General features: G+C 42.5%; 2 protein-coding genes and 1 non-coding gene across 3 annotated transcripts; 1 reads left to right on the forward strand and 2 right to left on the reverse strand.

Annotated features, from left to right (window-relative positions):
* Positions 1–8643: 8643 nt before the first annotated feature.
* Positions 8644–11053, reverse strand: LOC113696350 (uncharacterized). Its single transcript, XM_027215776.2, has 3 exons — positions 9971–11053; positions 9698–9875; positions 8644–9389 (listed from the first exon to the last, which is right to left on the reverse strand). Exons 1-3 carry the CDS (start codon positions 11051–11053, stop codon positions 8644–8646), a joined length of 2007 nt encoding a protein of 668 aa, XP_027071577.2.
* Positions 11054–11836: 783 nt separating this feature from the next.
* LOC140009725 (uncharacterized) lies at positions 11837–12721 on the reverse strand. The gene is made up of 2 exons (XM_072056004.1): positions 12356–12721; positions 11837–12208 (listed from the first exon to the last, which is right to left on the reverse strand). Exons 1-2 carry the CDS (start codon positions 12719–12721, stop codon positions 11837–11839), a joined length of 738 nt encoding a protein of 245 aa, XP_071912105.1.
* On the forward strand, positions 12243–12349 carry LOC113697631 (small nucleolar RNA R71). The gene has a single exon (XR_003449917.1). It is a non-coding gene; the product is annotated as a small nucleolar RNA R71 (small nucleolar RNA).
* Positions 12722–14758: the final 2037 nt, after the last annotated feature.

The raw sequence follows: 14758 nt of genomic DNA on the forward strand, positions 1-14758 counted from the left end.
TGTGACAAGTACCGAACCTGTGCAATAATAATTACTAAAAAGTTTCAATTACTACTACAATTAATTATAGAACAAATCCAAGTACTGGAGCAGGAACCCTAGGTGTGCAATGGGTTACTTGATTCACCCTGTTTTTGAAGAGTTTGCTTGATCCGATATACCAGATTTGCGCAACGGATCCTCTGTACCACAACCCTGTCTCACACCCTATCCCACCCCTCCTAAACTTGCCAAGTGTCCTTTTATTAACCCAATCCTGAAACAACCCAACTCGAACCATGTTTATTTAATTAACCGATTAATCGGGCTGAGAAGCTTAATCTCTATAACCAAAATCAATTAAAATAAAAACCCAAAAAACAAAATTAGAGATTAAACAAGGCACAAAAAAAAAACCCCACAAGGCCACGAAATCGGTTTCCCATCAGATTTCACTCCTCCTCAAAAGCTTCATCACAAAATTCGGGCAGGACAACAAAGTGCAATTCAACGCAGCAGGCCACGATTCTGGTTTCCCATCAGATTGGTATCCTTCTCAAAACCTTCATCGCAACGCAGCAGGGCTGTCCGAGTTCATCATCTTCACCATTCAGCTTTGACGAAATATTCACGGATGAAGCTTCGAAGCTCTTCCCAAACAACTGACAAATTTAACCAAAAAGTAAAGGACAAATTTACTTCAGTACAGAACATACTGACATTTGTATTAATCCTATGTTACACGGTCAAAGTAATTTTGATAGTGGTAATATCAGCTAAAAAAGGGAGCAAGTTCGCAACTAATACCATTTAGAACTCTGAGGTCTAGGGAGTCAATATCAAACCCAGCGTGTTGCTTTTCCCTACCATGTTGCTTTTCATACCACTTTGGTGATTCTATATTTAATATTCTTCTTATTAACCAAACTCTTCATTGTTTTTGTAATAGTTAAAAGCCTGGATAGATATTTTCTCCTTTCAAAGACACATCAACAGGTACAATACAAACACAAAAAGCACAAAAATTTGTGAACAAAAACATCTTAAGCAAATAGATCTTCAATCAACAGAGACCCAGAAAAATAAATCCTAAAACTTAACGAAAATCATCAAAGAGTAAGTATTTGAAGGAACCCAGCAATCCCTTTGCATAAATTCTTTAAGTTCAGAGGCTTCAGGTTGACTTCAGAGGCTTGTGCTGATGTTTACATGAATAACGCAATTCGTTGCATATGAAGCGCCACATGAATAACGCAATTCGTTGCATATGAAGAGTACGTATTTGAAGGAAAATTCATCTACGTACCTTGCTCCGTTGAAGACTAGCTTTAGTTTAGGAGAAAAGGCTTTAGTTCTCAGACCACAAAAGTGTTAATCTCTGGAGGGATGCGTTGCGATGAAGCTTTTGAAGATGAATGGTGAAGATGATGAACTCGGACAGCCCTGCTGCGTTGCGATTCTGGTTTTGAGAAGGATACCAATCTGATGGGAAACCAGAATCGTTGCCTCCTGCCCGAATTTTGTGATGAAGCTTTTGAGGAGGAGTGAAATCTGATGGGATACCGATTTCGTGGCCTTGTGGGGTTTTTTTTTGTGCCTTGTTTAATCTCTAATTTTGTTTTTTGGGTTTTTATTTTAATTGATTTTGGTTATAGAGATTAAGCTTCTCAGCCCGATTAATCGGTTAATTAAATAAACATGGTTCGAGTTGGGTTGTTTCAGGATTGGGTTAATAAAAGGACACTTGGCAAGTTTAGGAGGGGTGGGATAGGGTGTGAGACAGGGTTGTGGCACAGAGGATCCGTTGCCCCAGATTTGTCTGTAAAAATATTAAATTTACGTACAATGGCAAGTAGGGTCGATTCCACAGGGAACGAATAGGAAGTGGTTTCTTTCCAAATCAATAGAATAAAAGAGAGAGATAATTAATGGGGTGAAAGTAAAAATAAAATAAATAAAATTCAAGAGCTAACTCAATAAGTGCAATTTAGTAAAAATAACAATTAATAAAATTCTACCCAAAAGATCAACTGTTCAGGCACGGTCCAATTAAATGCTCATCAATACAAAGATATTTCATCCATTCGTCACTAGGTTGGTTACAGCTATCAACAAGCTCTGACAACCAGTTCTTCCTTACTTTTTTGACAGTCAAGGTACGACCATTGACTGTTTCTCTAATCAAAAAATAACTCTAGGTACGACCGTAGGAATTTAATTATCCAATCGCATTAAAACTAGAAGAACCCAACCCTAATTAATAAATACGCTAAGAGGATTTATTTAAACTAGATCTTGCGTTTCCCCAACATAAAATCAATTATGGTGGTCGTCACTAGTTGTCAACTAAACGAACAATTACGGATTCAATTTAGTTAACATGACAGTATGCTATTGAATTAAATTAAATATCCGGCCGTTGATACTCAATTAATAAAATACCCATGAACAATTAATCCAGGAAACACACGAATAGCAACAAGTTGGAAGAAGTAATGAAGATTCGATTAGATCTCACAGATATTATGGACCGCGCCTTCGCGTCGAGTTTTGGGTAGAGGAGAAACCTAGCCGCTCCTCATCATATCAATCTCGCGTGATTTGATTGATTCCATCCACACAATTGCCAAAGATTAGTGAAGATGAATTAACGACGGAACCGAGGAGAAAAGCCTCCTTTCACTTTGTTTCGTGTTTATATCCAAGCAAAAGGTAGAAGCCCAAGTCTCACAAAAGGCGTACGAAACACAAGGAACAAAAAAACGAAAACTCCAAGTCGTCTTCCAGGGATAGCCAGCGAAAGCTACTCCCAATTGCCCAGAACCAGAGCTAAAAGTCAAAAGGAAAAAGACGTCTGGCCCTAGGAAAATAAAACTAAAGCTAATATATCAATTACACGTGAATCTGGCCTTGCTCCTATTGGCCGCTGAAGAGCCAGAAGGGAAGACGTCTGCTCGCAGGATAAAAGCTGATCTCCTAATTGATCGTGAATCTGGGTTTTTTTATTCTTTCTTTGTAGCGTCGCCAGGAGAAGAAAAGACGTCTGGAGCAAGGTTTACCTGAGGGTTCTAATCCCACACCTCTGGTCCACGTGGACCCGGTTCCTTAATTGGTTCTCCTGCTGTTACCAAGCCCGCGGGTCTAGCTTTTAGGTGAGTCTCCTCAGTTTCTGGCGTGAGCACGCCCTGAAACAAAAGGTTTTCTGGAATTTTGTCTCAAAAAAATTATTTTAACACCAACTACCTGCAATTCACACAAATATTAAATATCAACAAAATCTCAATTCTTAGCATCATGAGTAGCCAAAATTAGGACAAAATGATAGTGCAAAATGTGTAAAATAACCGCTCTATCAAATCCCCCCACACCTAGACAATGCTTGCCCTCAAGCATTTCGGAGCTCAGAAGCACAACCAAAAAAGCAAAGGTTATGCAGAAATTTATACTAATACAAGCATCCCATCTTCCTGACAATATTGCCGAAATTAGAACACACCGGACAGGTGGTAATTCAAAGAAAACGTATGAATACTGGGAACGCTCAAATCAACATCACGGAATGGCATTATCATAGGCTTGCACATTTATCACATCTCCACCACTTGAAAGTGAACTAAATACACAAATCAAAGGGACTTAGTTAAGGTTGTAATGGGGTTTAGGTAAAAGGTAGGATAAAGAGGTAAAAATAGGGTGTAGTGTGTCAAGAGAATGTCTACTATCCACCACATCACCACAACGCTTCATCAGAAAAATTTCACGAGCAAGGCATTTTCATTTGCCATTTCCACTGTGCAAGTGTCGAAACTCTTCCCCTTTTCTCTTTTTTTTTTTTGTTGAACAAGCGGCTCGCAAGGCGTGGGCACGTCTTGTGGGCCGGAGTCTTCTACTCACGAGTTTTTTTTTTATTTCAGATGCACAGAGCACATACAACTTCTATTCCGACAGCACTTGCCACCTTAGATTCATTTGCCTTGCACAAATAACGGAATTCAGACATCTCTTGACGACACAAGGTTAAACAAGAAAGTCTAAAAAGGTCATGAGTTATCAAACACGACTAATCGAACAATAGCGAAGGATAAAAGCTCAAATAGGTTCACTATGGGGAGACAAGATGAAGGCATGGTTTGTAGAAAGTTAAAGAATGTTAGATCCTAAATGCCCTTATCATTTCAAATGCATCTAGTTCAACAAAATGTGGTCTCGACATGTATAAAATAGCAAGTTCTAGAATGCATATACCATGTGTGATACCCACTCAATCAAACAAAAGCAGAGCAAACAAGAATAATGTGCTCATGTAAGGTTCAGATGTTCCCAAAAGTTCCAAGACTGGGTAAAGTCCAGCAAATTCAACATTCAACAAAACTGTCAAGGCAAAGCGAAATGCATAGCTAGTATATCTAACCACATACCCATGCACCTTGATTGTGTTATTCATCATAGCAAAGAAGTCAACTAACTACACTCTTTTTCTTTTCCTTTTTTTTCATTCTCTCTCTTTCTCTTTTTTTTTGAATAAGAGGAATTAATAGAACCAAAAAGAAATAATAGCAACCATTCCCCCCCACACCTAAAATCTACATTGTTCGCAATGTAACATAACCAAATAAAGTGCAAGGTCAAGGGGAGCGAGACTTCCCTGACTCCTGAGAAAGTGCGGTTAGATCCTAAGGAGGCCGAGGATGTGGCGGCTAGAATCCAATGTGAGCATAGAAAGCTGCTTGATTTTCTGCCTGAATACGGACGAAGACCTATAGCGCTGCAAGGCGACCATCTAATCTCGCCACCTAGGTGCCCAGCTCATCGAAGGAATCCTGGAGGTTTTGGTAACGGGATTTCCAAACAGGAGGAGCATGATAGGAGAACGGATCCGCCTGATCCGAGTGCGGTGGAGGCTCAGTGGATGGGGCAGTCGGAGGAACTCGGGGCCGTGGCCCGCCATCGCCAGGGGACGTGAACTAATAGACATCCCCTACTTTGAAAATAACCCCCATCCACTCCAAACTGCGCAAATCCAGTGGCTCAATTTTCCGAGCTAGAGCGAAGTTGTGCTCTTTATCGAGATCAAGCACTCCCACTCAAATGGCCAAGTGAGTAATGAGTGAGCCCAGAATCACCGGTTTATTACGCTTTTGAATGACCGATTGCATCTGGGTGGCCACCCAACATCCAAAGTTAACCTGAACTTTGTTGCGCATGCACCAAAGAAAATAAAATTTCGTCTTGGTAAGAGTGCCAGAGGAATCCTTCCGCCCCGAGAAATTGTGAGCCAAGAACCTGTGGATAACCTTCAAGATCGGATCCTTAAAATGAGAGGCTTTGGACTGACTCGGATTGTAAATCTGACGATCCGTGGACCACTCCCTCCAAATGTCAATGTAGTCAGTAGAGAACGGTCTGATGTAGTCACACGCACTGTTTATATATGCTCCAGATGCAATGGTATCCTCACTAACAAACCCCAAAGTCAAATTAAACTCATTAATGGAGAAACTAAACTGGGTACCTCTTAACCTAAATTGAATAATTTCCAGCTCATCCAAAGTGATGAATTCACTTCTGATGAACTCGAAGGTGGAGTAGAATTCACAACACAACTCCTCAAACGTAGGATAGTCAATGATTAGATACTTTTGCCAACCTATTACCGAGAACAACTGTTCAACTTCTCGTGCAATTTGTAAATGGTCCAGGGTTGGGGCATGAAAACACTTACAGGGAGCAAAAGGCCGGTGCACCAATCTATTGAACCGGTCCTGTTATGCCCTTGTAAGGTTAGTAACCGGTTCCCTCCATTCCCCAAGAGACATAGTGCTCTTATTCAAACCCAAACGGGACCGAATGGGGGGTTGAACCGGGGCTCTCCTCTTACGAGGTTGGGACCCAGATGGCCCAGCAGTTGTTGCCTTTTTCGGGGGTATTCAGAACCCACAGAATTGAATATAATTAATCACAAAAATAATTAGGCAACCACCAAAAGTGGTAGGGGACTACAGTCAACAAATGAAACTTCAACAATCAACAGTCCAATGGCAAAAGATACGCAATTACCTCACCAAACGACGACAAGGCAGCAAACACATGCAAAACGGCCCACTAGCGTCACTAGGCAACCAATAAGTAAGATAAGCAGGATCGAGCCCCCAAACAATGAAGTCAGCATTCAAATATGTCCAATAGAGGGGAATTACTAGCCACGTGTACCAAATAATCGATTCACCAGAACCCACAGATATAGCAAATCCCAATTCAAGTCAAAAACAGCAATAAAATTCCAAATGCGAAGATCGACTGACCAAAAATTCAATAAAATAGGGGTACCACTTTTATTTTCTGGTCCACACTGGAGGAAATCGACGCAGTAACCACGGTGAAACAAAGGCTTGCGATGAAGGCATACGGGAGAGGAGAATACGCTGCTGCTGTTGGTAGAAGACAACTCGCGCGCTGTTAGAGAGCTGTTGGCCGAGTGGGGCGTGCGGGCTGGCGGTCGCTACTGACTGCTGCGCGGACTTGCTGGCAGCTCGCGCGTAGGTGGACTGGGCTGGGCGTGCAGTTGGGCTGGCTGTGGTAGGGGCAGTCACACACTGGAGTTGCGCACGCTATCGCGTGCCTGGGACAGGTCGTGCACAGAGGCGCGCGCTGAGGGGTTCTGCTGCGTCGCGTGCTGTCGGGCGCACGGGAGCTGCTGAGGCCGCCCGGAGGTACTTAGGGCGCGCAAAGGTTAGGCTAGATCTGGGCATCGTGCGTGCTGGCGTGCGAAGGAACTGGGCAAGCGGGCAAGTTGCGCGCGCGGCCTCGTACAGTGGATCTGCGGGGCCTCGCGGACAACAGCGCGCAGGGGGTGTAACTGGTGGTGCGGCGCGACGCTGATGAGAGCAGCGGCACGTGACGGCAGCTGTCCCTGGAAGGCGAAGTGGGTGCTGAGAGCAGCGGCGGCGCACGGTGGATCGCCGGCGACAGTCGACGGGAGTGGCGGTGTGATGGCGGCGACGGACGGCAAGCAAGAAAAAGGAAAGAAGAAGGTGAAATGGAAACTAAGACAAGAATAAAGGAAATTTCAATGGGAAAAACTCAGACAAAGGTTCTTGTCAAGACCAAACAAAGAAATATGATCTTGGTCAAAAAAAAAATTCTTTTTTTCTTTGACATTCGTTATCGGAAGGGTTGGAAGGCGTTAGCATACCTTGAAGGACATGGTCTTCTGACCGACGCATCCTAACGATGCCCGAAAAAATTTGTGTCAAAGCGTGGGCACGCCTTGGAACTGCCAGTCTCTAATTTGTTCAGGGCCTCTGGTGCACTCCTTCCAAGGCGTGGGCACGCCTTGGAACCCTTAGTTTTCTGTTTATCACCAAAATCAATTAAAATAGAAAAAATATAACTGAAAAATTGCAAAGTAATGAAAATTGACCACAACTAATTTTATATTCCTTGGGTTGCCTCCCAAACAGCGCGCCTTTCTTCAACGTCTTTTACTAGACATGGCCATCAGTTGTTTAGACCTCCCTACCTGGATCATCAAGAAATATAACATCCACTTGCTCACTATTAAACCCTTTATACTAGGGTTTCAAACGGTGACCATTGACTACGAACTTTTTCTCCGTCTTTAAATTTTGGATTTTCACTGCGCCATAATGAAAAATATTACAGATAACAAATGGACCAATCCAACGCAAACGCAACTTACCCGAAAAAAACTTAAATCTTGAGTGATAAAGGAGAACTTTTTGCCCTACGACAAATGACTTCCTCGAGACTTGTTGGTTATGAAAGATTTTGCTCTTCTCCTTATAAATTGCGGCGTTCTCATAGGTTTCATTCCTTAACTCATCCAACTCTTGTAATTGGAGTTTTCTATGCCCTCCGGCCTCCATAAGGTCCATGTTACACCGCTTAAGCGCCCAAAATGCTGGATGTTCAAATTTCACCGGGAGGTGGCACGGCTTCTCAAAAACTAACCTGTATGGGGACATCCCAATCGGTGTTTTGTATGCGGTGCGATAAGTTCAGAGAGTATCTTCCAACTTCAAACCCCAGTCCTTCCGGTCAGGCCACACCATCTTCTCCAGGATTGACTTAACCTCTCTATTCGACACTTCGGCCTGACCATTCGTCTGTGAATGATAGGGAGTGGACACTTTATGGAGCACGCCATACTTATGAAACAAAGCAGCAATCATCTTATTACAAAAATGGGTGCTCCTGTCACTGACTATAGCTCTCGGCATTCCGAAACGGACAAAAATGTTAGATTTAAGGAATTCTGCAACCACTCTCGAATCATTAGTTCGGGTGGCCTTTGCCTCCACCCAATTGGACACATAATCGACAGCGAGTATAATATATAAGAACCAAATGATGAAGGAAAGGGACCCATAAAATCCATACCCCAGACGTAGAAAATTTCAACAAACAATATTGGGGTTTGACTCATTTGGTCTCTATGAGAGATATTCCCCACCCTTTGACATTTATCACAAGATTTACAAAATACATAAACATCTTTAAACAGGGTAGGCCAATAAAAACCACTTTCTAACACCTTGTGAGCCGTTCGCTTTGGACCAAAGTGCCCCCACATGCAAATGAATGACAAAAAATCAAAATAGAATGAAACTCACTGGCACTTACACACCTTCGTAGCACTTGATCCTAGCACTGCCTCCACAGGTAAGGGTCATCCCAAATATAATGTTTGGCATCACTCTTCAGGTTATCTCTCTTAGTCTTTGGCCAAACTGCAGGCAATTGATTTGTTACCAAAAAATTTACAATATCTGCATACCATGGTACAGACGAATCAATGGCTAGCAATTGCTTCTCGGGAAATGACTCTCTCAACGGCAGATCTTCCTTATTCGTGAGCAATCGGCTCAAATGATTGGCCACTAAGTTCTCGACTCCACACTTATCCTTGATCTCTAAATCGAATTCCTGCAGGAGCAGGATCCACCTAATGAGTCTCGATTTTGCATTCTTCTTCGCCAACAAGTACCTCAAGGCTGCATGATCAGAGAAAATAATTACTTTCACACTTAATAAATATGACCTAAATTTTTCTAGTACAAAAATAACGGCTAATAATTCTTTCTCAGTCGTGGAGTAGTTGAGTTGGGCTCCGTTCAATACTCTCGATGCATAGTAGATTGCGTGTGGCGCTTTTCTAATTCTTTGCCCCAACACGATCCCTGCGGCATAATCACTTGCGTCGCACATAATTTCAAATGGTAGGCTCCAATTTGGTGGTTGAACGATGGGCGGCGATGTCAATAACTCCTTCAGCTTATCAAAGGCTACCTTGCATTCACCAATAAAATCAAATGGCATGTCCTTCTGTAGCAACTTAAACAGGGGTGCTCCTATCGTTGAAAAGTCTTTGATAAACCTCCTATAAAATCCTGCATGGCCCAAAAAATAACGTACTTTCCGTACACATACGGGGTAAGACAGAGCAGAAATAAGGTCTATTTTAACTTTATCTACCTCTATTCCCTTAACCGACACAACGTGCCCTAAGACAATACCATGTTCGACCATGAAGTGACATTTTTTTCAATTAAGAACCAAATTCGTCTCTATGCATCTTTTTAAAATTAGAGCTAGATTATCAAGGCATTTATCAAAACTATTCCCGTATACACTAAAATCATCTATGAACATCTCAATAATCTTTTCTATATATTCGGAGAAAATACTTACCATACACCTTTGAAAAGTTGCAGGAGCGTTGCAGAGACCGAAAGCATCCGACGGTAAGCGAATGTATCAAATGGGCATGTGAATGTAGTCTTTTCCTGGTTCTCTAGTGCTATCGCGATCTGAAAGTAACCTGAAAATCCATCCAAGAAACAATAGTAAACACGACTGGCTAATCGTTTTACCATCTGATCAATAAAAGGGAGAGGAAAATGGTCCTTTTAGTCACAGAATTTAGTCTCCGATAGTCGATGCATTGACGCCAACTAGTAGCTTTCCTAACCGGGACCATAACACCCTCCTGATTTTCCTCTACGGTCACTCCCGCCTTCTTCGGGACCACTTGGACAGGACTCACCCACGGGCTGTCCGATATAGCAAATATAATCCCTACCTCGAGGAGTTTAAGTATCTCCTTTTTCACAACTTCCATCATCAGGGGATTCAACCTCCGTTGCCCCTGTCTTACCGGTTTCGCACCATCTTCGAGTCGAATCCGGTGCATGCATAGGGATGGACTTATTCCCTTAATATCTGCTATACTCCACCCAATTGCCTCCTTATACTCCCTAAGGATTCGCACCAGTTTGTCCTCCTGACTTGGATACAAATGTACAGAGATGATTACCGGAAGCGTCTCCCGGTCTCCTAGGAATGCGTACTTTAGATGTTTTGGGAGAGGCTTAAACTCCAACTCCGGTGCCTGCACAACTGAAGGAAGTAACTTTTTCTGAATTTCTGGCACAAAAAGGGAAGTAAGCTCATACTTCGGAGAAACAGTTGAAATTGAGTGCAGGGTTCCAACTGCATGGTGTAACTCAACCCTCATGTCCGCATTAGGGGTTGCACCCAACTCGAGATGCTTGGCCAACGCCACCTCTAGTGCGTCTTCGCCATCCAGTTCGAAAGTTTCCTGCACAAGAGGCTCAATAACACTCAAAGTAAAAACTGAGTTAGATTCCTCTGGATAATTCATCACCTCAAAAATATTAAAATTCACAGTTTCACCATCGAACTCCATTGATAAAGTACCATCATTCACATCTATTTTAGTCCTGACAGTGCTAAGAAACGATTTACCTAACAAGATAGGTGACGGATTTAACGACCTCTTATCTCCCATATCCAGGATATAGAAATCTGCAGGGAAGACTAATTCACTTACCTGAACCAAGACATCCTCAACTAGCCCCTCTGGGTAGGAATTGGTGCGGTCGGTTAGTTGGATTATGATAGCTGTTTCTTTTAAGAGCCCAAGATTTAGGGACGTATAAATGATTTTTAGCATCAGATTGATTGACGCCCCTAAATCCAACATGGTCTTCCTGATCGACGTATTTTCAATCTTACAAGGGATAGTGAACATACCTGGATCCCCACATTTGGGTGGGAGTTTTCTTTGGAGTATGGCTAATACGTTTTCTCCCACTACTACTCTTTCATCCCCTCTCAACTTCCTCTTATGGGTGTACAGGTCCTTGAGGAATTTCGCTTACTTGGGCACCTACTTAATCGCCTCCAACAAAGGGATGTTGATCTCCACCTTTCTGAATACGTTCAGGATCTCTTTCTCCTGCTCCGCCTTCTTCGTCTTCTCCAACCTGCATGAATAAGGTGGTAAATTAGATTTAATGGGTACAGATGGAGTAAGAATTACCTCAGGGTTGCTAGGGATGCGTCCTTCTTCTTCCATCTCCTTCTCGATGTCATCTTCACTCTTACTTTTCAGGTTTGTGGCTTTAGGCCCTTCCATCTCTTTGCCACTCCTTAATGTCATGCCACTTACATTCCTGGGATTTGTCTCAGGTTGCGATGGCAATTTCCCATAAGCGTGAGACTCCAGACGATTAATGGCAGTTGCCATTTGACTCATTCGAGTTTTCATGTCTTTCATGTCTGCTTTGGTGTTCTGTTGGAATTGAGTAGTGTTTGCGACCAGGGCCCTAGTCTCCTGCTGGAGTTGAGTGGTAGTCATGGCCAAACTCTTGACAATTTTCTCCAAAGAACTTCCTGAACTGGAGGACGAAGGTTGAGACTTTTGTTGCCACGGTTGTTGGAATCCTAGTGGACGATTGGGGAATGGATTCTGTGGCTTATTACCATAACCGAAATTGGGGTGGTCTCGCCAACCCGGATTGTATGTATTAGACTATGGATCGTACTGTCTACGAGGCGCGGGCACGCCTCCGGCCATGTTCACTTGTTCAGCCCCATTCTCTTGCAACATAGGGCATGAGTCGGTGGGGTGGCCCACATTTGTGCAAATTTCACAGGCCTTAGCTTGGTGCATGTTTTCCACGGCTAATTGTAGAACAAAAGATGTTAACTCTGATATCTGCTGCTGAATGAACGACGTCTCTACCTCGTTAACCCTACGGGTAGGGTTACTCTCACGGAAACCAAACTGTTGAGAATTTTCCGCCATTGATTCAATGAGTATCCATGCTTCTCGTGGTGTCTTGTTCACCAGGGCTCCCCCACTCGCAGCATCGATGATGCTTCTATCAGACGACTGGAGTCCCTTATAAAAATATTGGATCAACAGTTGTTCACTAATTTGATGCTGTGGGCATCTAGTGCACAACTTATTGAACCTCTCCCAATAGTCGTATAAGGATTCTCCAGGATATTACTTAATGCTGAATATCTCCTTTCTCAGGCTTGCAACCTGGAATGCTGGGAAAATTTTTTTTAAAAATTTCTTCTTAAATTGGGCCCACGTTGTAATGCTACCAGCAGGCAGGTAGTACAACCAATCCTTCGCTGCATCTTTGAGGGAGAAAGGGAAGGCTCTGAGTTTAATTTGCTCCTCAGTAATTCCTGGAGGCTTCATACTGGAGCATACCACATCGAACTCTTGAATGTGTTTATGGGGTTCTTCACCCGAGAGGCCATGGAACGTGGGCAGGAGATGAATTAGTCCCGACTTCAGTTCAAAGGAGGTATTTTCAGCCAAAGTTGGGAATGTGATGCACAAAGGTTGTTGGGATAATTCTGGAGCAGCCAACTCCCTTAGTGTTCTTGCATTCGCCATAGGGATGCCCTCTTGGCTTGGGTCACTTAAAGTTTCACGACTTGAATCTGCTGATTCAACCTCAGGATCCAGTTCCTGAGATGCAATGCCGGATTGCTCCTCCCTGAGTTATCTGGTCTCTTTCCTAGTTTGGCGCGCAGTCTTCTCTATTTTTGGATCGAAAATCAATTCGCCTGTACGAGAAAAGTGAGGCATAAACTAGAAAAATGCCAGACAAATTCAAAGAGAATAACTTAGAAAGAAATAAATTTAACCAAAACACCGCTCCCCGGCAACGGCACCAAAAATTGACAGGTGCCGAACCTGTGCAATAATAATTACTAAAAAGTTCTAATTACCACCACAATTAATTATACAACAAATCCAAATATTGGAGCAGGGACTTTAGGTGTGCAATGAGTTACTTGATTCACCCTGTTCCCGAAGAGTTTGCTTAATCCGATATACCAGATTTGTCTATAAAAATATTAAATTTACGTACAATGGCAAGTAGGGTCGATTCCATAGGGAACGGATAGGAAGTGGTTTCTTTCCAAATCAATAGAATAAAAGAGAAGGATAATTAATGGGGTGAAAGTAAAATAAAATAAATAAAATTCAAGAACTAACTCAACAAGTGCAATTTAGTGAAAATAACAATTAATAAAATTCTACCCAAAGGATCAACTGTTCAGGCACGGTCCAATTAAATGCTCATCGATGCAAAGATATTTCATCCATTCGTCACTAGGTTGGTTACAGCTATCAACAAGCTCTGACAACCAGTTCTTCCTTACTTTTTCGACAGTCAAGGTACGACCATTGACTGTTTCTCTAACCAAAAAATAACTCTAGGTACGACCGTAGGAATTTAATTATCCAGTCGCATTAAAGCTAGAAGAACCCAACCCTAATCAATAAACACGCTAAGAGAGTTTATTTAAACTAAATCTTGTGTTTCCCCAACATAAAATCAACTATGGTGGTCGTCACTAGTTGTAAACTAAACGAACAATTACGGATTTAATTTAGTTAACATGACAGTAGGCTATTGAATTAAATTAAATATCCGACCGTTGATACTCAATTAATAAAATACCCATGAACAATTAATCCAAGAAACGCACGAATAGCAACAAGTTGGAAGAAGTAATGAAGATTCGATTAGATCTCACAGATATTATGGACCACGCCTTCGCGTCGACCTTTGGGTAGAAGAGAAATCTAGCTGCTCCTCATCATATCAATCTCGCGTGATTTGATTGATTCCATCCACACAATTGCCAAAGATTAGTGAAGATGAATTAACGACGGAACCGAGGAGAAAAGCCTCCTTTCACTTTGTTTCGTGTTTATATCCAAGCAAAAGGTAGAAGCCCAGGTCTCACAAAAGGCGTACGAAACACAAGGAACAAAAAAACGAAAACTCCAAGTCGTCTTCCAGGGATAGCCAGCGAAAGCTACTCCCAATTGCCCAGAACCAGAGCTAAAAGTCAAAAGGAAAAAGACGTCTGGCCCTAGGAAAAGAAAACTAAAACTAATATATCAATTACACATGAATCTGGCCTTGCTCCTATTGGCCGCTGAAGAGCCAGAAGGGAAGACGTCTGCCCGTAGGATAAAAGCTAATCTCCTAATTGATCGTGAATCTGGCTTTTTTATTCTTTCTTTGTAGCGCCGCCAGGAGAAGAAAAGACGTCTGGAGCAAGGTTTACCTAAGGGTTCTAATCCCAAACCTCTGGTCCACGTGGACCCGGTTCCTTAATTGGTTCTCCTGCTGTTACCAAGCCCGCGAGTCCGGCTTTTAGGTGAGTCTCCTCAGTTTCTGGCGTGAGCACGCCCTGAAACAAAGGGTCTTCTGGAATTTTGTCTCAAAAAAATTACTTTTAACGCCAACTACCTGCAATTCACACAAATATTAAATATGAGTAAAATCTCAATTCTTAGCCTCATGAGTAGCCAAAATTAGGACAAAATGATAGTGCAAAATGTGCAAAATAACCGCTCTATCAAGTTGATGAGAAATTTCCACGGATGTTACCCCATCATTAATTGTCA

Source organism: Coffea arabica, chromosome 6e, assembly GCF_036785885.1.
Source record: "Coffea arabica cultivar ET-39 chromosome 6e, Coffea Arabica ET-39 HiFi, whole genome shotgun sequence".
NCBI classification, from domain to species: domain Eukaryota; kingdom Viridiplantae; phylum Streptophyta; class Magnoliopsida; order Gentianales; family Rubiaceae; genus Coffea; species Coffea arabica.

Coding starts and splice junctions, on each gene's coding strand:
- LOC140009725 (XM_072056004.1), bottom strand. CDS start 12,721: ATGGCGAATGCAAGAACACTAAGGGAGTTGGCTGCTCCAGAATTATCC. Junction 12,209..12,355: donor AAATTTTCCCAGCATTCCAG/GTTGCAAGCCTG, acceptor TATTTTTATAAG/GGACTCCAGTCGTCTGATAG.
- LOC113696350 (XM_027215776.2), bottom strand. CDS start 11,053: ATGTTCACTATCCCTTGTAAGATTGAAAATACGTCGATCAGGAAGACC. Junction 9,876..9,970: donor AGGAGGGTGTTATGGTCCCG/GTTAGGAAAGCT, acceptor TTTATTGATCAG/ATGGTAAAACGATTAGCCAG. Junction 9,390..9,697: donor GCTCCTGCAACTTTTCAAAG/GTGTATGGTAAG, acceptor TGGGCCATGCAG/GATTTTATAGGAGGTTTATC.